The 23116-nt window shown below is 47.0% G+C and overlaps 1 protein-coding gene across 3 annotated transcripts in view; it reads left to right on the top strand.

Moving 5' to 3' along the window:
* Nucleotides 1-23116, top strand: part of PKHD1L1 (PKHD1 like 1) — a 195482-nt gene that overhangs the window by 151974 nt on the left and 20392 nt on the right. For all 3 annotated transcript variants that reach the window (XM_066578545.1, XM_066578543.1, XM_066578544.1), the window contains 7 exons: nucleotides 1561-1683; nucleotides 2599-2710; nucleotides 5336-5452; nucleotides 5534-5699; nucleotides 8651-8883; nucleotides 16886-17053; nucleotides 17595-17752. In XM_066578545.1, coding sequence (XP_066434642.1) covers nucleotides 1561-1683; nucleotides 2599-2710; nucleotides 5336-5452; nucleotides 5534-5699; nucleotides 8651-8883; nucleotides 16886-17053; nucleotides 17595-17752 — 1077 coding nt within the window. The remainder of the gene's footprint in view (nucleotides 1-1560; nucleotides 1684-2598; nucleotides 2711-5335; nucleotides 5453-5533; nucleotides 5700-8650; nucleotides 8884-16885; nucleotides 17054-17594; nucleotides 17753-23116) is intronic.

Raw genomic sequence — 23116 nt, 5'->3', positions numbered from 1 at the left:
CTTCAGTGAGAAGGAAAGGAACAGGGGACACCGGAAACCTGTTCTTTGGAATGGTGGGGGTCTCAGCGGTGAGACCCCCATGATCAGACTTTTATTACCTACCCTGTGGATAGAAATGAATATTGGGAATACACCTATAGAGGAAGTCTATCATCAGTATTTAAAATTAACACCCTAAACTAACCCAACTATTGGTAGGCAATATTAAAGCTATTATAAACATTCTTCCTTTTGTACTCAATGTTTTTCTTCGGCATACGGTATACAAATTAGCGCTGAGCTGTCCAATAGGCAGTCCACTGGCATAGACTGATCTGGGGTCTCTCTCCCTTGTCTTTCAAAAACTCCACCCTTTGCTGATTGACTGACCTCTTCATCTTCTGCTACATCTGGGACTAAGAACATGCGCAATGATGTCACAGAGGCCAATGCCCACCGCGGGTTACTGCATATATACCTACAGTAGTACAACACGATCGGAAGCTGAAGATGTCAATATACCAGTAAGGGGTGGGCGTTTTTGGTGAACCAAGGGGAGAGAGCCTGGACTAGTCCATGCCAGCAGACTGTCCATTGGATGGTTTGAAGCTAATTTGTATATCATGTGCTGGGAAAATGGGCAATTTCTGGGCACAGCAGTACAAAACAAGGTATGTTTATACTGGTCTTCATATCAGCCACCAACAGTGGACCAATTTAGGGTGTCAAACAGCGATATCAGACTTCCTTTAATGGTATTATACTGTACATCACACTTCGAAGGCGCCATCAGGGTGGGATCAGTTTTAAGGGGGTTCCGGCACTCCTTATGTTAATGCACTGTTGCTCCTTCAGGTCTGGAATTGGTAGGCATTTGATTCCATGTGTTACTGTGACATTCCCCTTTTAACCCTTTCCAATCCACTGTCTGACCTCTGAAGACATTATGATTTAAGGCTGTACAGCTCCGATGTTGGAAGACGTCCGTCGGGGTTCTCTTACTGTATATTACCAGCCTCTCTGCTGTCGGAGTCTATCCAACGTGTCACCTCATGCAGTACTGGCTTTAGCCAGCATATAGCGCCGTTGTATAATGGCAGAAAAAGAGTAAGCCCCCTAGGAAAACCAGGATACAAATTGGATTGGAAAGGGTTAATGGGAAGGAAGTGGTAGAAAAGACTATAGCACTGACGTGACCTCTAAGTGGTAGAATATTCAGGAAAGAGTAATGCCTGCTGGTTTTGAGTAAAGCCATCTAACATTCAAAATCCTCAGCAACACGTTTCGAGGTAACATACAACTCTTCATCAGACAGCTGGACAAAAGTATATGATATCGAATCAGTTCCTCATAGTCCCAATTATAAAATGACCTTGACCAGTGGTGGCCAGCGGTAATTCATTGGTGGCCATCCATGTAGAATGCAACAAAAGCCATGGGTGTGCAAAATTCTTTGCACACCTGTGGCCTACTGTTACCTTCCACATCTGCCAACGTGGCTCTGCCCATCTCTTTTCTTCACGTATTTCCCTTTTAGGGTCTTGCTACAGATTTTTCAGTCTCGTGTCTTTGTCTTTACAGATCATCTCATCGGTGCAGATCTCCGAGGTGTTTCTAGCAGAGAATGGGATGGGCGTACTTACTATAATATACACACCGGCAGCGACCACTCATCTGATATCTAACAAAACAGCCCAGATCTCAGTATGTAATAACAATCTTTATTTATATAGTGCCAACATATTCCATGGCGCTTTACAAATCAGTAAATAAACATACAGGTAATTACTTGGATGTGTCTGCTGTTGACTTTTGCCGATAAAACACACATTTATGTCGCTCTCCTATTTTTCGGCGGGCCTTGTTTTATCATCCATTATTAACAAACCGTGGTTCCAGTGTCGAGCGCTGATCAACAAGATCGTCACATGTGTACCTGAGCTTCACACAGGCCAGCTCAGGGGGATCAGTTCCCCAAGCTGTTTGGGGGCATGAAGAACATATATATATATATATATATATATATATATATATATATATATATATATATATATATCTTGCCTCACATGGGCATATTTGCGCACTCAATCCACAGTGAATAGAACCCATTGATTTTAAAGAGTTCGTTCACAAGCGCGGCTCTTTGTTAGCTGAAACGCGTTGGTATATTCCCAGTCACACGCACACTACACTTTTTATGCAATTTTCATTAAAGGATTGACTTCAAAATAAATATCTGTGATATTTCTGTGATATTGGTGCTGGATTCCGTTAAGGGCTTCTTCAGATGACAATATGCGCAATTGCGCATTCTGCAGCGCAGTGAACAAAGTTGATGAGGTAGATTTGCGCACATATCGGCACATAGTACTTTTTTTGGCATACAGGGCCAGTTCGCATGCGTGCACAAAACACCCCCGCCCTGATTTAGGCTAAATAGCCTTTACAGTCACAGCGCGTCATGGCGTGTGTCCCGTGCCCATGTAAAAATGCCCCTACAAGCGCAAAGAACTTATTTTTCCTATTTCTGGTGAATGCAGGAATCTTGTTTTATTTTTTGTTGCAGTCATATGAAAATAACAGAAGTAATTACTCATTAGTCGTGTTCCTTGTTTTTAGAAATCCTTGCTGGTGGGAACCAGTCCACATTTTGATTGCGGGGATGTTTTGACAAACAGTGATCCCAATGTCAGGCTTACCACCCGACACCGCAGTGACAGACCGCTGACAGGTAATGAACAGAAAGACGATTTTCATCTGATGGCTGAGTGAACGGTCGTCTGCTGAACAGTGATTCCACGTGAGGGTCTTACTCCAGCGCACTTCCTTTTAACCCCTTATCCGTCAGCATGGGCAACTGAGAGCTTGTTTTTTGTGTCACAAACTGTAGTTTTTAACCCCTTCCCTCCCCATGACGTAAGGGTACATCATCAGAGCGGGGTACTTCCCGCAAAATGACGTACCCTTACGTCATAGGGATAGCGCAAGATCATGACAGATCTCGTGCTATCCCGCAGTGGGAAGCGGCTGTCAGTCATAGCCGGCCTCCCGCTGTTAACCCCTTCCCTGCCGCGATCTATGTAGATCGCGGCATGGGAAGGGTTCAGAGAGGGAGCGCGCTCCCTCTGTGATGTTGCCGGGCTCTCGCGATATAATTGCAGAGAGCCCAACCTCTTGCCATGGCAACAGGATGCCAGATACCGGCGTTCTGCGTTGCCAGAGCCTATGATCGCTGTATAAGCGATAAGGCATGGCAGGACAGAACTCCTGCCATGCCTTATCACAGCGATCATCAGTGCTGTGCTTTAAGTCCCCCAGAGGGACATAGATGGTGTAAAAAAAAGATAATAAAAATGTAAAAGAAATGTAAAAAAAAACCCTTTTTTTATGCTTTTTCTTAAATTAGCATAAAAAAGGTAAAAAAAATTTAAAATACCACATATTTGGTATCGACATATCTGTAACAACGTGTACAATAAGATAAATGTGCTTTTTATTCTGTATGACAGAAAGCATAAAAAAAGCGCAAAAAAACTCCCAAAAATGCAATAAAAGTGATCAAAAAAGCCGTACATCCCCCTAAATGGCACCAATAAAAACTACAGCTCGTCTTGCAAAAAATAAGCCCTCACATAGCTCCATACATAGAAAAATAAAAAAGTTACAGGACTTTGAATGCAGTCATTTAGAAGAAAAAAAAAAGATTTCCAAAAAAAGGGTTTTTATTGCAGAAAAGTGGAAAAACAAGAAAAAAAAAAGAATTTTGGTATCACTGTAACCGTACCGACCCGCAGAAAAAAATGTATTGTGTCATTTATGCTGCATGATTAACGCTGTAAAAAAAAACTAAAAAATCTATGGCAGAATTGATGTGTTTTCTCTCCCTGTTATGATAAAAAAAAGCAATAAAAGTTTTACAATATTAGTCACTGAAGAAGAATTTATTTAAAATTTACTAACTTTATTAATGAAAATTTAAAATCTAAAACTGGACAGAACAAAACATATATTTTCAATTGAGGTATTAGGGAAAACTCTTCACTCTATAATTCAGGTGAGTCTCTTATCAATGACCCCGCTATCTAATGGATGATAGGTGTTAGAATCCCAGGTCCATATTTAGGAGATGCATGGGATGACAACCTTCCCTTATTAAGATGCGGTCATGGAATTGAGTCGGGTTTAACCCTCCTCCTGCTTATGATCAAATTAAGGAATTCCCCTCATTGGGGGTTCCCAGATCAAGCAAAAATACCAGATAGAAGATTGGGTATTGTGCGTATTGCAAAAACACAAAACTGTACCCTCTAGGCTCAGATGAAATCCTCCGCCAAAGATAGAGTAGGGGGGATTTAATAAAGAGCACAGTGTTTTTACTTCTTAGGTATTCCCATTAATGATATGTGGTAATCATGGTTAATCACCACTATTCCCAAAAGAAGGGTTATGAAAGAGATAGGAAAGGGTTAACTAGCAATGCGGACAATTTACAAGGGCCAAAAACGAGTGTTTTCAAGGTGGATCGGATATCGACGCGTTTCTGCAGCGCTTTAACATCCACACTGCTTCATCAGGATGCGTTAACAATTGTATGAGGGAGCAGCTGTGATGTCTGGTGGCATCCCATCAAAAACTACAGTTCGCCACGCAAAAAATAAGCCCTTATATGGCTGCGTCAACGGAAAAGTAAAAAAGTTATGGCTTTTGAAAAATGGAGATGAAAATCCGCCAAAAATCGTTGCGTCCTTAAAGCCCAAAATAGGTCATGTTCTTAAGGGGTTAATAGTACCATTTTTTGGTTCATATGATGAATTGTAAAACTTTTGTACATTTTTTTAGGAGGGCGGGGAGAGAAAACACATCAAATTCTGCCATTGTGTTATTTTTTTTTACAGCGTTAATCATGCAGCATAAATGACTTGATAAATCTTTCTGCGGGCCGGTACGATTACAACGATACTTCTATTGCATTTTTTGGGAGGCAAAATTAGCAAAATATGTTTTTTTTTTACTTTTTTTGGTGTGTGGGATAAATGGTGTGTTCAATGTATTGTACAGATCATTATGGATACGATGATACCAAATATGTGGGTTTAAAAAAAATGTATGCAGACAGGGGAAAATGCATTAAAAAATTTGTTTTTTACGTGTTTTTTTTTTTTACTCTATTCTTTGTTTTACATTTTATGGCACTGTAGGGGACTTAAGCCATAAAAGCTCTGATTGCTGTGATAATGAATTGCAGTACTTCTGTGTTGCAATGAATTATCGCTCACAATAGGAATTTCAGGCCATGGCAGCCCCGGACACCTATGTAACTGTAGGTTAATGTTTTCCCTCCCCCATTTCTATACAGGTGGCAGAAGTGGTATTTGTTGGCCCACCTTTACCTCCACCCATAACATGGCACCTGACCACCCGAATGCAGGAATAATGAGCTACAATGCTATCAGTGGCCTCATGACCGTGGATGGTAAACTATACCTTATAAGCGACTTCTATAGGTTTGTATTTTCGCATCAATAAACTGATTTCTTTATTGTTTCACTTTAAGATACAACATTTGTGGGGTACAAATCTGTGTGTTCTGGAGAGTCCAATGTAATGTTCATGACGAACCCGGAAAATGAAGATCTGCAGCACCCAGTGGAAGTCTCCAGAATCACAACCTTGGACAGTTCAGAAGACCAGAAGGTCTTTATCCATCGACCAGACGTATCGTAAGTAGCTGTCCTAAGGCGTTCTTGCTCTGATAAATATGGCCAAATATCTCTCCTTGTCTTCTAAGAGGCACCTAAACAAGTTTGTGTATCCGTGAAAGACAGTTTGTAGTATAGTAGGTAAGCTTTCCTGTGATTGTTTCTGCATATCATGATATGTGTACACTCAATAGTTGGGGGCCACATAGTGAAGATCAAAAATGCCCCCCTCACCCTCCCAATATGGTGCCAAGTTTTACTATTATAGACTGAAGACCCTCTACCCTCCTTCCATGTCCCTTGAGCCAATGTTCTTCCCCCTTTCTCCAGTATAGAGAAGTCTTGTACAGGTTCTTTCCACCCAGTAGCAAAATAAAAGACTAGCCATGGCTGGGCCCCCTCTCTGTAAGGCTCTATAGCAGCTACTTGCACATAGTCGGCCACCATTGTATGTATGCCCCTGTATATAGTGGGTCCCATATTGATCAAGAGAACGGGGGTCCCAAAGGTAGATGAGCATAAACATTCATTCATACTCAAGTTCATGTACTCATCCATTTCTGGCAGTCTCATGGTAATGAATGTGGTGGCAGTGCACATTCTTAATTGCTGCTTCATTCATTTGGGGACCTTTACATAGTAACATAGTATGTTAGGCTGAAGGAAGACCATGTCCATCTAGTTCAGCCTGTTTGAACACCCCTCTGTTGGTCCAGAGGAAGGCAATTCCTTCCTGATTCCATAATGGCAGCCAGAGTAATCCCTGGATCAACATTTGAGATCATCAACCCCGTTGGTCCCCTGATGTCTATATCCTGTAATATCATAGCGTTCTAGAAAGACATCTAGTCCCTCTTAAACTCTTCTATTTTGCCAGCACCACATCCTCCGGCAGAGAGTTCCACAGTCTCACTGCTCTTACAGTAAAAAAAACCCTTTTATGTTGGTGATGAAACCTGCTTTCCTCGAGACGTAGCAGATGCCCTCTTGTTACCGTCGCAGTCCTGGGTATAAACAGATCATGGGAGAGATCCTTGTGTTGTCCCCTCATGTATTTATACATAGTTATTTGATCGCCCCTTAGCCGTCTTTTTTTCCAGGGTGAATAATCCTAATTTTGATAGCCTCTCTGGGTATTCCAGTCCCTTCATTGCATGTATTAGTTTAGTTGCCCTTCTTTGAACCCCCTCAAGCACTGCAACATCTTTCCTGAGCACCGGTGACCAGAACTGGTACACAGTATTCCATGTGAGGCCTGACAACTGCCTTTATAGTGGGGGGATAATGTTCTCATCCCTCACCCCTATACCTCTTTTAATGCACCCCAAGACTTTATTAGCTTTTGCGGCAGCTGACTGGCTTTGGTTACTCCAGTTAAATCTATAATCCACTAGTACTTCCAGGTCTTCTTCTATCTCACTTTTCCCTAGCAGTACCCCATTTAGTGTATATTGGTGACATCCGTTTCTCCTGCCCATGTGCATAACCTTACATTTACCAACATTCAACTTCATTTGCCATTTTTCTGCCCAAGCCCCCTGCTTATCCAGGTCCGTTTGTAGCCGCACATTGTCCTCCTTTGCATTGATTATATTGTATAATTTTGTGTCATCTGCAAATATTGATATTTTGCTGTGCAGCCCCTCTATCAGGTCGTTGATAAATATATTGAACAGAATGGGGCCTAATACTGAACCCTGTGGCACCCCACTAGGACATGCTCCATCGTAAAAGCTGATCAAATTGGTCTGACTTGATTGACCCCTCATGAACCCATGAACCCAGTTGATTTTCTTGAGGTATTCTAGGATGGCATCTCTCAGAAACCCCTCAAATATTTTTCCAATTATTAAAGTGAGACTTACCGGCCAGTAGTTACCAGGCTCTCTTTTGGACCCCTTTTTGTATATTGGAACCACATTTGCAATGCGCCAATCCAGTGGTACAACCATGGTCTCTATAGTGTCCATAAATATAAGAAATAGCGGTCCAGCTATCATGTCACTTAGTTCCCTTAGAACCCTTTGGTGTATTCCATCTGGGCCTGGCGATTTATCGATTTTAATCTTCTTTAACTGGCTCTGCACTTTCTCCTGTGTTGGGTGTGTAATAGTTAGCGGGGGGGGGGGGGGGTCATTTTATTTCCCTGCATTTCGTGTGACATTTCTTTTTCATTTGTGAATACACTTGAAAATAAACTATTTAATAGATTCCCACCCCCCATCATCTTTTATGGTTTCCCCTCCATTATTTGTTAAAGGGCCACTGCTTTCAGTGCAAATCCTTTTACTGTTTATATAATTGAAGAATAGTTTAGGGTTATTTTTGCTCTCTTTGGTGATTAGTCTTTCTGCCTCCTCCTTAGCAATTTTGATATTTTCTTTACATATTTTTTTTCCCTGTATGATTTTAACTCTTCTTCGCTGCCTTGTTTTAGTAGTTTAAACGCTTTCTTTTTTTTGTTTATTGCCCTCCTTCCAGTCTTGTCGAGCCACATTGGTTTCCTTCTACTTGTAGTTCTTTTATTTTTAAAGGGTATGAACTGCTCACATAAGGTGATTAGGATGTTTTTAAACTTCTCCCATTTGTCCTCTGTACTGATATTTTTGAGGATGTTGTCTCAATTAATGTTACCGATAGTAATTCTAAGCTGATCAGATTTTGCTTTACTAAGGTTTAGTTTTTTTGTGATCACTGTTCCCCAAGTGTCCCTCAACCTGCACCCCCATTATTCAGTCTGGTTTGTTAGTTAATTATACGTCCAGAGTGGCCCTCCCTCTAGTTGGCTCCCGCACGAGTTGGGTAAGGTAGTTGTTTTTAATTGTTCTCAATTGGGACTCTTGTTCTTTTGATCAGTGGAAGACTTAGCAGTTAGACACCCACGGTCATCTAGGTATTCTCTATCCTGTGGTTAGGGAATAACTTTCCTTCATGGGACAACCCCTTTAAATATTTTTGTTTTGTCGCTATAGAAAAGCCAACCCCTCTGACTGCATAGATATGACCTGCGATGCTAAGAGGAAGACATTGTTGAAAGATCTTGACGGATCTTTTCTGGGGAAGATCGGGGCTGTAGTACCACAATCAGAATACCAGTGGGATGGAGACGCAAGGTACGGTCTTGGAGACTACAGGATACCGAAAGTCATGTTCACTGACTTGAATGGAAATCGAATTCCTGTGTCACAGGTGGCGACAAACAAAGGTAAATAAATACCTTAGGACTACAAAAACATTGAATATGAGACCGGGCCAAAACTAAACTAGATAAGTACTTAACCCCTTAACAACACAGGACGTACAGTTATGACCTGTGCATTTGGGGTTTGTATGGAGGGGGATCGGGAGCGGATCCCTCTCCATACAACATGGGAACCGACTTTTTCTCCTAGCTGACACCCGTCGGCAACCACCACAATCAGCATGAACACTGATTGCAACTATGCAAATGCTGCTGTGAGTTCTAACAGCAGAATTTAAATCCTCCGATAAGTTTTGAGGGGTTCTGCTCGACCCCTGCCAATAGATTGTTAGGTGCGTCCGGTTACCATGGGAGCTTGGAGCCTTCTGAAGGCCCCCAGCACTTGCATGGCTGACTATACTGTGATATGACAGATAGTCTATCAAGCCATGCTACAGGCAATGTAATGTACTATATTATTACATTGTACTGCAGAAGCGATCAAATGATCACAAGTTCAAATCACCTACAAGGACAAAAAAAAAGTAAAGAGGAGTCTAAATTTTTTTTATATTCAAAGGATTTTTATTGAAACTTTCAGATTAATACAAGAAACATGAATGCATTAAAATGTCAAAGATATAACAAATAGGTTTTTATAAAATAAATTGTGTAATTTGTTGTATTGTCTTTTGCTTTATAAAAATTGATTCAAATTTTCATATAGACTTAGAGGGAGTAATTTTGTGGGTGACATATGCCTTCCCTCTGTATATCCCTCTCAAGAATGAATATGCCTGAGGTACTGGTTTTGATAACCAGAAAAATATTGTGTTATTCTCCCGTTTCTTAAGTTGCATCCATTCTGAACATAAATTACAGTAAGAAACCAAGTAACGACGTTTAAAAATAAATAAAAATAAAAAGGGGGTGGGAGGAGAAAGGTAATTTCTCGTCCGTATCATTGGGGGCCACAGCCAGACCATGGGATATAGCCACTGCCACTAGGAGGCGACACTAAGCACAAGTGTTAGCTCCTCCCACCGGCTATATCCCCCCTGCAGGCACTCAGTTAATCAGTCTTTAGCATAGTGTCTGCAGGAGGCAGACGTTACTAAGTGCGGGAATCCGGGGAGTCGGGGCTTTTCCCTGGCTTTCCCGTCCTCCCGGGGGAGAAGCAAGCAGAGGGTGTCTCCACCACTCTGCGGCGTCTTGCCCATGGAAGAAAAGGTGGCCCGACCCTGCCTTGTGCATTTGGCGTCGGTTGCCGCCAGCTATAGGGTTCCCCCCCCCCCCTGGAGTGGCGCCCCTCTGATTACTGGCACCAGGGGGGAACTCTGCTGGAGTTTGGACGCGGTGGGTTGAGCACAAATCGGACCCCTCCTTTGGACGTGTGGGACCGGCGAGAAACCCCTGAAAATCTGCCCTCACCCAGGTGGAAAGAACCAGTAGCCTCTTACCTGCACAGATGCGACCGGGTTATGGGAACAGCGGCAGGAGGGCGCCCAACACCGCAGATGGAGTCCACAGGACCGGGAGGGCTGCAGTGGGCAGCGTGCGCGTTCCGGCCATCTACCCCCCCCCCCCCAAAGATGAGCGGTGCGCGGCCAAAGCACTCCAGGCGGCCGGCCACGCCGGAGGGAGCGGCCACAGGGCAGGGCAAAGTACCTGAGAGCGGCGGTGAGCTGATGCGGCGCCCCAGGGGGTGGGGCGCCGAGCTCGGCCACCACTCAGCCAAAAGGGAGCACTTCCGGGTTTCTGGCGTGTTTTCTGGGGCAAGCCACGCCCCATCCAACCACGGGCAATTGAAAAGCAGCAGCCTGATGGGGAGATGGCCGCTCCTGCTATGCAGTCAGCTCGGCAAGCTCAGTCTTTGTTAAGACGCCAGCCTTGCCTCAGCGCCGCACCAAATGGACCTCAGCACCGACCTCAGCGACAGCAGGACCGGTCCCAGTGCCAGCACCAGATACCGGCACCTGACAGGCCGCAGCACCAGCTACCATACGCAGCGCCGGCCACTGGCCGCAGCGCCGGACGCAGTACCAGCTACCAGCCGCAGCACTAACCAGAGGCTGCGGCATTGTTCAAGGCACTGGCTTAAGGACCAGACGCAGCTACGGTTCCAATAGGGGCGTTATGGCAACCAGCAACGCCAACCTTGAGGTCAGCCGGGAAACAAGTACAAGTGCCTGCCCAAGTGAACACCAGCATTCACGACTACTGGTACCCATGTCACCGTCTGGAAGACCACCGGGCGGGTTAGGACCCAGAGGCTCCAGCTGGACGAAGGAATCCGCGTAACAGCTGCAGGACCGGGTAAGCCCTGCCAAGGCAGCACTCCAGCGGTTCCTCCTCCCCCCCCCCCACCTGCAGGTACTTGCCCGCGGCAGCACGAGTAACCCCCCCCCCCCTTTGGGTGGAGGTCTCCCTTGCAGTACGCCATGTCTGACCCCAGATCAGAGGGTTCCAGCCCGGTTAAGGGGAGGGCTAAATACTATGCATGCACTTTATGCAATACCAAGTTCGCTTGCCGTCAAGGTCGACCCCCGCTGCGCAAAATGTACCCCGACGCACCCGGCTCCAGGGACCCCGGTGCCCCCCACCGCCCCTGTGGAGCAGGGGGCCAAACCGGAATGGGCTAGGTCGCTTGCGGCTGCAGTCTCAGGCCTAGCCAGTTCGTCGGCAGCAATTCTGTGCCATTTAGAGTCCGGCTCTGAGGTATCCTCTTGAACACGCGAGGGGGAGATCACGCAAAAGGCAGAGATCCCGCAGTAGCGAGGACACCTCCCGCAGGTCCCGTCATGCCAGGAAATCTTCCAGGCCCTCCAGGTCCCATCGGTCCAGGGACTCTTATCATGGTTCCCGGGGATCCAGAGAGTCCATTCGGACATACCGCAAGACCGGCCCGATCCCACTCAGACTCTCCCCGGGCCTCGTGCTCCTCTCAGAATACGGCCCGGGCACAACAGCCACAATCATCGGCTGGGGAGAGTAGTGGTTCAGAGGAGGGCGAGCATTCAGGGGTCTCGTCCCTATCGGACTTGGATGCCGAGCAGGTGTCGCGACTGACAACCCTGATGAACAGCTTGGTGATAGCTGTCAAGGAGATGTTACAGGTTTCAGAGGAGCCGGTGGAGGCAACCCCGGCGACAGTATCTTTCAAACGCCAGAAACGGCCTCGACAGGTGTTCCCGGACCACCAAGACTTTGCAGAGGTCATTGAAAAGGAGTGGCGAAACCCGGACAAGCGGTTTAGGCACCCGGGAAAAAACTGGGAGGTCACATATCCCTTCCCAGATAGCCTCGTAAAGAAATGGTCGGCACCCCCGGCGGTGGATCCACCAGTGTTGCGTCTCTCCAGCGGTACAGCTCTACCGTCAGCCGAGGTCGCGGCATTAACAAACCCTCAGGAGAGAAAGCTTGACACGCTAGCGAAGTCAGCTTTTCAGTCGGCGGGCACGGCCCTACAACCTATTTTTGCGGCCGCCTGGGTAAGTAAGGCCTCCGTGGCTTGGGCGAAACAACTCCAGAAGGACATCCTGGCAGGCGCCCCACCCAGCGAGCTATTGGAGGCCACGGATAACATCATACAGGCAGGCAAATTCGTTTGTGCGGCAGAATTGGACGCAGCAAAATTTGTGGCCCAGGCATCCGCTGCATCAGTCACAACATGGCGAACCCTCTGGTTGAAGGGGTGGTCGGTGGACGCAGCATCTAAGATGGTCCTCACAAAACTGCCCTTTGAGGGCAACAGGCTCTTCGGGGCCAGGTTGGACGACCTAATCAAGGACGCCACAGGTGGGAAAAGTACTTCTCTCCCGCAGATACCTACAAGGAGAGAGAAAGTCCCATCGAAGAAAAGGCCCTTTTTTTGGTCCTTCCGCCGATTCACGTCTCGGCCCGTTACAGGGCAGTGGCCCCAATCGAGAAGGCCCCCGACCGACCAAGGGAAGGGCCCCACCTTTAAATCAAGACCAGCTTGGCGGTCCCGGGCAGGAACTACCAGGGGCACTGGCACGAAGAGCACAGCATGAGTTCCCACCCCCACCCAGTGTCATCAGGGTGGGGGGCAGGCTCTCCCTATTCAGGGAGATATGGTGGAACCACTTAACTAATGCCTGGGTGCGGGAAATCGTGGCCGTCGGGTACTCTATCGAGTTCATGACTCTACCCCAGGATGCTTTCCTAAGATCCAGGGTGCCGGCCACCCTGGAAGGAGCGGCCAAATTACAACAGGCTGTGGAGAACCTGCTGGCGCAAGGAATAGTGAAACCGGTGCCGACTGGTCAAAAGAGACTAGGTTTCTATTCAAACCTCTTCTTAGTGCCCAAAAAGGACGGCAGGGTCAGGCCAGTACTAGACCTAAGACGGCTAAACCGGCACGTCAGAACGAGACACTTTCGGATGGAGTCCCTCAGATCCGTGATAGCATCCATGGAGCCAGGGGAATTCCTGTCCTCAGTGGACATCAGGGATGCATATCTCCACATTCCAGTCTGGGGAGGCGCATCAGAAGTTTCTACGCTTCGAGGCGCAAGGAAAGCATTTCCAGTTTACGGCTCTGACATTTGGACTCTCGACATCTCTGAGAGTGTTTACAAAAGTCCTGGCAGCGGTGATGGCACTCCTCCATGCAAGGGGCATAGTGGCCATCCCATATTTAGACGACATCTTGATAAAGGCACCGTCGCTAGACGACAATCTCGAGAGCTTGCGCATCATGATACAGACGTTGGAGAAGTTTGGCTGGATAATAAATCACAGCAAATCCTGCCTAGTGCTAACCCAACGCCTGGAATTCCTGGGGATGGTGTTCGATACCAGGAAACACCAGATTCGGCTACCACGAACAAAAGGGGAAACACTTCTTCACAGCATCAGGTCCCTGATGCACGGGAGAGCAGTGACCATCAGACAGTGCATGAGGGTACTAGGCCAGATGGTATCATCTTTCGAGGCCATACCATTTGCACAATTCCGATCGAGGGCCTTCCAACACCTGCTTCTGTCACGTTAGAACAGGTCCTTGCGGACCCTGGACCATCGAATTCAGGTGACACCCCCCCCCCCCCGGTCCGGAACACCCTAAACTGGTGGCTGAGCCCCGGGAGGGTTCAAAGGGGTCGAGCCCTAGGCCCAAACCACTGGGTGATAATGACTACGGACGCCAGCCACTCTGGCTGGGGCAGGACCCTGGGGAGTCAGTCAACTCAGGGTCAATTGTCTCAGAGCGAAGCAAAACTCCCAATCAATGTCCTGGAACTGCGGGCCATATGGCTAGCGCTCCAGCGTTTCAAGCCGAACCTCAAAGGAAAAGACGTTCGAGTGCAAATGGACAATGCTACAGCAGTAGCATACGTCAATCACCAAGGGGACACGCGGAGCACAGGGGGCAGAGGCACAATGAGCGAGGCAGCCGGTATACTCAGTTGGGCAGAGAGCCACCTACGGTCCATCTCTGCAGTATACATCCCAGGCGTGGACAACTGGGTGGCGGACTTCCTCAGCCGGGAGACGGTGGAACCCAGCGAGTGGGGGCTACATCCGGACGTCTTCCAGACGATCTGTCAGAGGTGGGGCATACCGGACGTAGACCTCATGGCATCCAGGATGAACTACAAAGTTCGGCCATTCATAGCCCGATCTCGGGACCCGCAGGCAATAGCAGCAGACGCACTAACCATCCCGTGGGGAGGCTTCTGGCTCCTGTATATCTTTCCCCCCCTCCCCCTCATCCCAAGGGTGTTGGGGAAGATCAAGAGGGAAGGACGGTCCATAATACTGATAGCACCAGACTGGCCGAGAAGAAGCTGGTACGCAAACATCATGGAATTGCTGTCCGACGTACCGTGGCAGCTGCCGGAGCGGGAAGATCTTCTGTCCCAAGGACCACTCTTCCACCCGGGTTCCAGATCGCTACATTTGACGGCGTGGCTATTGAGACCGAAATATTAAGAAGGTAAGGATTCACAGAGAGCGTAGTTCGAACAATGATACAGGCCAGAAAACCGGCCTCATCTAGAATCTACTACCGGGTCTGGAGGAGGTTCTTTGGCTGGTGTGAGGAGCGGCACATCCAGCCTATGCAATTCTCCCTAGCGAATGTCTTGGCATTTTTACAGTCAGGCCGCGAGGCAGGGCTGAAACTGGGCTCGCTAAGAGGCCAGGTATCGGCGCTTGCGGTGCTCTTTCAGAGACCAATTCAGAGACCAGTAGGCTGGCGGTGCGAACTTTCCTCCAGGGAGTTGCCCATACATCACCACCGTTCAGGCCGCCCACTCAAACGTGGGACCTCAATCTGGTATTGGAGGCTATGCTAGCCCACCCATTCGAACCACTGAGAGAAGTCCCCCTGCGACTGCTATCTTGGAAGGTGGTATTCTTAGTCGCAATTACTTCAATTCAGAGAGTTTCCGAATTGGCTGCCCTATCAGTAGAACTGCCCTACATGACGTTTCATCAGGATAAAGTGGTGTTGAGGCCGGTCCCAGATTTCCTCCCGAAGGTGGTCTCAGCCTTTCATATTAATAAGGACATCATTTTACCTTCCTTTTGCCCAACTCCAGTGCATGCGAAGAAGAGAGCGCTGCACCGCTTGGACCTGGTAAGGGCATCGAAGCTATACGTAAAGAGAACCAGAGAGTTGCGGCGAACGGAGACACTTTTCGTTATTCCGGAGGGGCCCCACAAGGGATCAGCGGCCTCGAAAATAACCATTGCAAAATGGATAAGATCTTTGGTAACGGAGACATACCGCGCCTCAGGTCGCTCACCGCCATTTCGGATTACGGCCCACTCCACGCGGACGGTGGGGGCCTCTTGGGCAGTTCGCCACGGGGCCTCAGCATTACAGGTGTGCAGGGCAGCCACCTGGATGTCCTTGCACACATTTTCAAAGTTCTATAAAGTCCATACGGCTGCTTCTTCAGATGCCGCTCTTGGCCGGAAGATTTTGCAGGCGGCGGTCCTTTGAACTCTCGGGACCATTCTTGTAAATAGCCCACCCCATTCTTTTGCGGGACTGCTTTTGGATGTCCCATGGTCTGGCTGTGGCCCCCAATAATACGGACGAGAAACAGATATTTTTGGTATAAAATCTCTTTCTCAACACGTTCATTGGGGGACACAGCACCCACCCCTTTTCTTTAAAGAGCGGTTGCGGGAACTTTCTGCTCTTCGGTCACAGATGGCGTAAGATTAGTCCAGAACATTATATGTTTGGTATGTAAAAAAAAAAGAGAAAAAGTCTCTGTTAATAAAAATGCATTATTTTATGGTCGTACTCCCGCTGGCTGCTCCTACTGCTTGCATACAGACTGATTAGCTGAGTGCCTGCAGGGGGGATATAGCCGGTGGGAGGAGCTAACATTTGTGCTTAGTGTCGCCTCCTAGTGGCAGTGGCTATATCCCATGGTCTGGCTGTGTCCCCCAATGAACATTACGAGAAAGAGATTTTACGGTAAGTTATACCAAAAATATCCGTATAGCAGGGTACGTAGGATCGGGAAGATGAACAGTAGAGAAGCAGAAAAGAAAGATGGAGAGAAGTCATGAGTGACGTGTGGTGCAGAGTGCTGAGGCAGCAGAAATGCACTCCTAAGCTCTTGCTCATGACCTGAAGGTTGCGAGTTCAATCCCCACTTGGTTCAGGTAGATGGCTCAAGGTTGACTCATCCTTTCAAGGTCAGTAAAATGAGTACCGACTTATTCTGCAGCTCTTTCAGGTAATAGGTTACCTGAAAGAGCTGCAGAATAAGTTGATGCTATACAAATAAAAAGATTTATTATTTATTATGCACAGGGATAGTCTATTGGGTGCTTAAATAGATGTATAGATAGCAGAATCCCCTCTTACTGTACAATCCTGATTGCTAGCCATTTAAAGAAAGATGGTGAGTCTCAAACTGCTATAGCCTTGTAGGCTATAATGGGATCACAGCCCCAAAATACATAACTGTGTCGGAGGCCTGTTGCTTATAGATGATCTGTGTATTCCGCTTCAGTAATCTGTGCTTGCATCTATCAGGGATTATCCGGGACAACACATGTGTGTACATGCCAACCTGGGAGAGCTACAAGTGTGTTGGCCTAAACTATGAGATGCTTGCAATTGAGAGTCTTGATCCCGACACTGAGACTAGACGCCTCTCCCCTGTGGCTGTGCTGGAGGATGGCTATGTGGACCTTATCAATGGTAGGTGTGACTTAAAAGGATTGTACCAGGGTCACAAGTAGCGGATGGGGATAACTTGCTGATCTGTGGGGGTCTCACTGCTGAGACTTGCCTATCTCAAGAACAAAGGTACTGTGTTTCTCTCTTCCTGTGACTGTTGGGTGGCTTCTTCCCCTCAGTAACGTCAGGATGAATGGAGGACTGGCCGAACAAGCACAGTTTGCGCTACATTCCTTTTATGGGGTGGGCAGAACTACTTGAGCGCTTGCCACTCGGCTACCTCCACAGTCTCATTGGAAGTGAATGGAGCAGCAGCGCAATTGCGCAACCAGCACTTCACTCAGTCTCCTCCCACAGTAAGGAGGACAGGGCACACAGTACCCCCATTCTCGGATTGGTAGGGGTTTCACTCTTGAGAAACCCCATGGATCAGAATCTGTTCCCTATCCCGTGGACAGGGGTAAGTTGTGATCCTGGTACAACCCCTTTAATATTTCCATTGCTAGATTTCTCTTCTATTTAATCTGATGATTTCACTATACCGTTCTATGTTTTACTTCAGGGCCCCAAGACCATGGCTGGTGTTCTGGATACACCTGTCAGAAGAGGGTCTCCTTGTTTCACGCTATAGTGGCTACCAACAAGTCAATTGACATTTATTTTACCAGCGTGAGCCCCCAAAATCTACGACTCAAACTGCTCAATACAGACAACACTGAAGTAAGACACTGAAACAACCAAATGGTCACAGCTATCAGTAATGAAACTCCAGTATTCAGCAGCACATACTAATAAAATATAATTCAGCGAGGTACCATGAATGCAAGGCCCAAAGGATAGTGAACCGTCCGTCTTCCAAAAGTCCAAATCAAAGAGATAAGGGCAGCCAACTTAAGTCCAATATAAAACTTCTCCTTTTTTCCCCCTCTGCAGCATTTACAAACAACCAACAACATTTTGAACCCCCACGGGTTGACAAAGACCCCTAAATTTTCTGCCCTTATCTCTTCGATTTGAGCTATCAGTAATGAGTAATTAACATTGCATTGTAGTATTAGAACTGGGTAATCCCTTTAACATGTCAATCCCTTTAACAAAGCTATTGTCTAGCCAATGAAAAAGAGAAAAGAGGGTGAGCATGGCCGGCCTTAGCTACATGCGACTTGTGCGATTGCATAGTCTGCCAGCCACAAGGAGGGCATCATGTGGACGCATGCTAGGGACACCCGTTAGGTTTGCCCAGCCAGATGATCTTCCTCCATGTGGCAGCATCCTATGGAACTCTAAATTGTGAGAAATCCATGCAGCAGTATGTGTCTCAAGCGCTACATACATTCCTTGTTACAGCATTCAGTTCTTCATTGCAGCCACTTAGATGAATGACTGTCCACGTAATACAGTATCATACCGGTCGTACGTAAGGCCAACATAAGACATACGTTCAACCAGTTTGGCCTACCCCCCCTATTGTTGATCCAAAGGAAGGCAAAAAATAAAACAATGTGGTAGAAGCCAATTTTCCTTATTTAAGGAAAAAAATCCTTCCTGACTCCAATCTGGCAATCGGAATAATTCCCGAATCACTGACCCTTCTGAAGTAATCAGTGATGTAACATGTAATATTGTATTGCTCAAGAAGGACGTCCAGGCCCCTCTTGCACTCATTTAGTGAGTTCCCCTTCACCATGTCCTCAGGCAGAGAGTTCTCTAGTCTCACCACTCTTACAGTAAAGAACCCTCTTCTATGTCTGATATATTTATACACAGTTATTAAGTCGCCCCTCAGCCTTCTTTTTTCTAAACTAAATATGGGTATTGTAGTCCGCCCATTCCATTTACTACTTTAGTTGCCCGCCTTTGTACCCGCTCAAGCTCTGCTATGTCCTTTTTGAGTACCAGTGCCCCAAACTATCTACAATATTCCATGTGTGATCTGACCAGTGACTTGTAAAGATGAAGAACCAATTTCTCATCATGCGCCCCTAGAACTCTTTTGATACATTCCATGATCCTATTTGCCTTGGCAGCAGCTGCCTGACACTGGTTGCTCCAGTTAAGCTTACAGTTCACTAAAACCCTTAAAGGGGTTGTCCCGCGAAACAAAGTTGGGGTATACACTTCTGTATGGCCATATTAATGCACTTTGTAATGTACATTGTGCATTAACCCCTTAACGACGGCCCCATCGGGAAACTACGTCCTCAGAAAGTGGGCCTTAATCCTAGAGGACGTAGTTTTATGCATCCTCTTTGGATTGATGCCCACTGGCCTGAGGACGTGACAGCTCCATGCTGTCGGTGCCCGCAGGTAGCCGACAGCATGGAGCTGTCATCCCAGGATGCGGGCAGTCCCCCCCGGAATTGCGATCGGCGCTATAAAATGAATAGCGCCGATCGCAAAAAAGTAAACAAAACAGTGTAAAAAAGTAGTAATTCAGCTGCTATGATGGATCGGATCCATCACGGCAGCTGAAAATACTCACACGGCTTGTCGGCGGTGTCCCCCGGAGATCTGGTCCTCCTGGACCCGCCGGCGGCCTTCTGCGCATGCGCGCCTGACGATGACGTCACGCGCACGCGCAGAAGCCCGGGTGTCCCCGGCAAATTTAAAATCTCCTGGCTCCCGGCTCCTGAAGGTAGCCGGGAACCAGGAGGTGTTACCGGGGACCACTGTGAGCGGTCCCCGGGCCCGCGATCACCGCTATCCATTGCGATAGCGGTGATCGCGAAAAAGTTTAAAAAGTAAAACAAAAGTAAACTTTCACCTCCCCTCATGGATCGGATCCATGAGGGGAGGTGAAGATACTCACCCCCGGTCCTCTGCGATGTCCCGATGTCCCGGGACCCGAAATCCCCGTCTGCGCATGCGCGCCCGATGATTGACATCGGGCGCGTGCGCAGAGGGGCTCGAGCCCCGGGAAATTCAAAATTGCTCTGCTCCTGGCTGCCATGTGTAGCCAAGAGCAGAGGGATGTCACTGGGGACATAATCACTGTCATCCAATGGATGACAGTGATCATGTAAAGTTAAAAAAAAAGTGCAAGAAGTAAAAAAAATAAAGGGGTAAAAGGTAAAAAAAAAAAAAGTGCAAAAAGTAAAAAAAAAGTTTTAAAAAGTTAAAAAAAGCTTGCGTTTCATCTCCCCCCACGGATCATATCCGTGAGGGAGGATGAAATGACGTACCTAAGGCCTGCGGATTTATCCGCGGACCTCAACCCAGCTTCTGCGCACGCGCCCGTCACCAATGTGGCAGGCGCATGCGCAAAAGCCGTGGTTTTTTAAAATCTCCCTGCTCCTGGCTACAAAACTTAGCCGAGAGCCTGGAGATTTCACGGAGGGCCGCGGTGAGCGGTTCCTGATCACGTGTTCGCCGTTATCCAAAGAATAATGGCGATCACGTAAAAGTTAAAAAAAGGTGAAGCTTCATCTCCCCTCACTGATGCGATCGGTGAGAGGAGAGAAAATTTTTTACCGGAGGCCTCCATATTTGCACCCCGACGCAAGCTTCTTCCGTGAACTTTCACGTATTCTGCGCATGCGACCGCTGGCAAAACACCGGACACATGCGCAGGAGTCGGGGAGCCCAGGAAACTTAATATCTCCTTGCTCTCGGCGACCAACGGTCACAGAGAGCCTGGAGCAGTGACGGGTGGCCTCGTTGAGCGGTCCCCGGTCATGTGAAAAAATGGTAGCGATCTACCTTTGGCCGGTCTCACATGACCGGATAGGAATTACGGATTCCGCATGCGTTTGATTAGCGGTAATACGCAGATCAATCGCATTGGATTACACAATTCCGCTCACATTAGCGGGTCGGATTTGCGTAATCCACTCGCAGAAAAGAGAACGCAGCAGGTTCTATTTTACCGCGGATATCCGCAACATAGAGCCCATTGTGCTCCATGGTCATGGATATACCCGCAGCCCATACGCAACTACGTTGTATACGGGCTGCGGGTACCCGCGTCATCGCTAAGCGACGGTGCGGGAAATACAAACAACAAAAAAAAAAGTGTACTGCGCATGACCGCCCGTGTAAGTACGCAGTTATGCGCAGTACATTACGCGGCCGTACGCAGGGTCACAGCCGGGCTCACAGCAGGGATCCACCTACGGCTGTGTAAGTCCGGCGTTATTCAGACCGCTACCTGTAATACGCAATTTACAAGAAGCCCCGGGAACGCTCTCCTTCCTGCAGTTCCATGAGCAGCTTGTTGAGCGCCTTCTGTGTGAGAACGCTGCACCTCATCAAGCTTACGGAGACTCACAGAGCGCCACTTTTTACACCCCATCCCCGCCACTGAGGTCAAAAAATGACTCCCAAAAAGCATGAGAGGAGGGGAGATACCCGGTTTTATTGCCCCATGTGCCCATCCCAACCAGCCTCCATAATTACCCGTCTTTGGAAATACTACACAGTTCACATTATTACTTTTATCTAAGATTTGGGGAACGCCGAAAAGGGCGTGGAGGGGGGGGGGGGATTTTAGGGAGTCAATTTTTATTCCGTACAAATGAGTAATGGGGCCTGGAATTTATTCAGTTATGCCCTGCAATCCAACTGGTGTTCCCTCCATTACAGGCCTTGCTATGTTTCCTGTAAGTAGATTAGGGCCACAATGGGTATGTTTTTGAACACGGGACAAACGAGGGGATCCATTTGGGGGTGAACGTCTTCATTCCTATGTAAACTGTACAAAAAAAACAGTTTTTAAATTGACAAAATTGCCAAAAAAATGAAAATTGTTATTTTTTTCTTCTGCTTTGCTGAAATTTATTCAAATACTGTGTGGTCAAAATACGCAGTACACCCCTAGATGAATTCGTTAAGGGGTCTAGTTTTTAAAATGGGGTCATTTGAGGGGGTTCTTTATCGTTTTGGACGCTCAATGGCTCTATAAGTGGGCAATGGGGCCTGGAATTTATTCCGTTGTACCCTAAAATCCAACGGGTGCTCCTTCCATTATAGGCCTAGCCATGCGTCCTTTAAGTAGATTAGGGCCACAAGGGGTATGGTTCTGAACACGGGACAAACAGGGGTATCCATTTTGGGGTGAAAGTCTTCATCCCTATGTGTGCTGTACAAAAAAAAACAGTTTTTAAATTGATACAACTGCCAAAAAGATGAAAATTGTAATTTTTTTCCTACTGCTTTGCTTAGATTTATTCAAAAATTGTAGGGTAAAAATACACAGTACACCCCTAGATAAATTCGTTAGGGGGTCTAGTTTTCAAATGGGGTCATTTGTGGGGGTTCTCTGTCGTTTTGGCCGCTCAAGGGCTCTACAAGTGGGCAATGGGGCCTAAATCACCTTCATGCTAAATTTCTGTTCTGAAAGCCACCGACTACTCCTTTCATTTTGCGCCCCGTTGTGCATCCAGACAAAAGATTAGGGCCACAATGGGTATGTCTCTGAACACGGGAGAAACAGGGGTATCCACTTTGGGGTGCAAGTCTTCATTCATGTGTGTGCTGTACCAAAAAAGCAGTTTTTAAAACGACAGAATTGCCAAAAAAACGAAAATCACAATTTTTTCCTTTTGCTTTGCTTCAATTCATTCAAAAACTGTGGGCTCAAAATGGGCAGTACACCCCTAGATAAATTCATTAAGGGGTCTAGTTTTCAAAATGGGGTCACTTGTCGGGGTTCTCTTTGATTTTGGCCGCTCAAGAGCTCTACAAAAGTGCTATGGGCCTAAAACTCCTTCAAGGAAAATCTATGTTCTTAAAGCCACCGACTACTCTTTTCGTTTTGGGCCCCATTGTGCATCCAGACATAAGATTAGGGCCACAATGGGTATGTCTCTGAACACGGGAGAAACAGGGGTATCCATTTTGGGATGAAAGGCTTCATTCATGCGTGTGCTGTACAAAAAAAGCTGTTTTTAAAATGACAGAATTGACAAAAAAATGAAAATCAAAATTTTTTCCTTTTGCTTGGCTTGAATTCATTCAAAAACTGTGGGGTCAAAATGGTCAGTACACCCCTAGATAAATTCGTTAAGGGGTCTAGTTTTCAAAATGGGGTCACTTGTGGGGGTTCTCTTTGGTTTTGGCCACTCAAGAGCTCTACAAAAGTGCTAT

This window comes from Eleutherodactylus coqui, chromosome 9, assembly GCF_035609145.1.
Source record: "Eleutherodactylus coqui strain aEleCoq1 chromosome 9, aEleCoq1.hap1, whole genome shotgun sequence".
Taxonomy (NCBI): Eukaryota; Metazoa; Chordata; class Amphibia; order Anura; family Eleutherodactylidae; genus Eleutherodactylus; species Eleutherodactylus coqui.
Note: the sequence above shows the minus strand (reverse complement) of the source record. Positions and strands in the feature narration are given on the sequence as shown.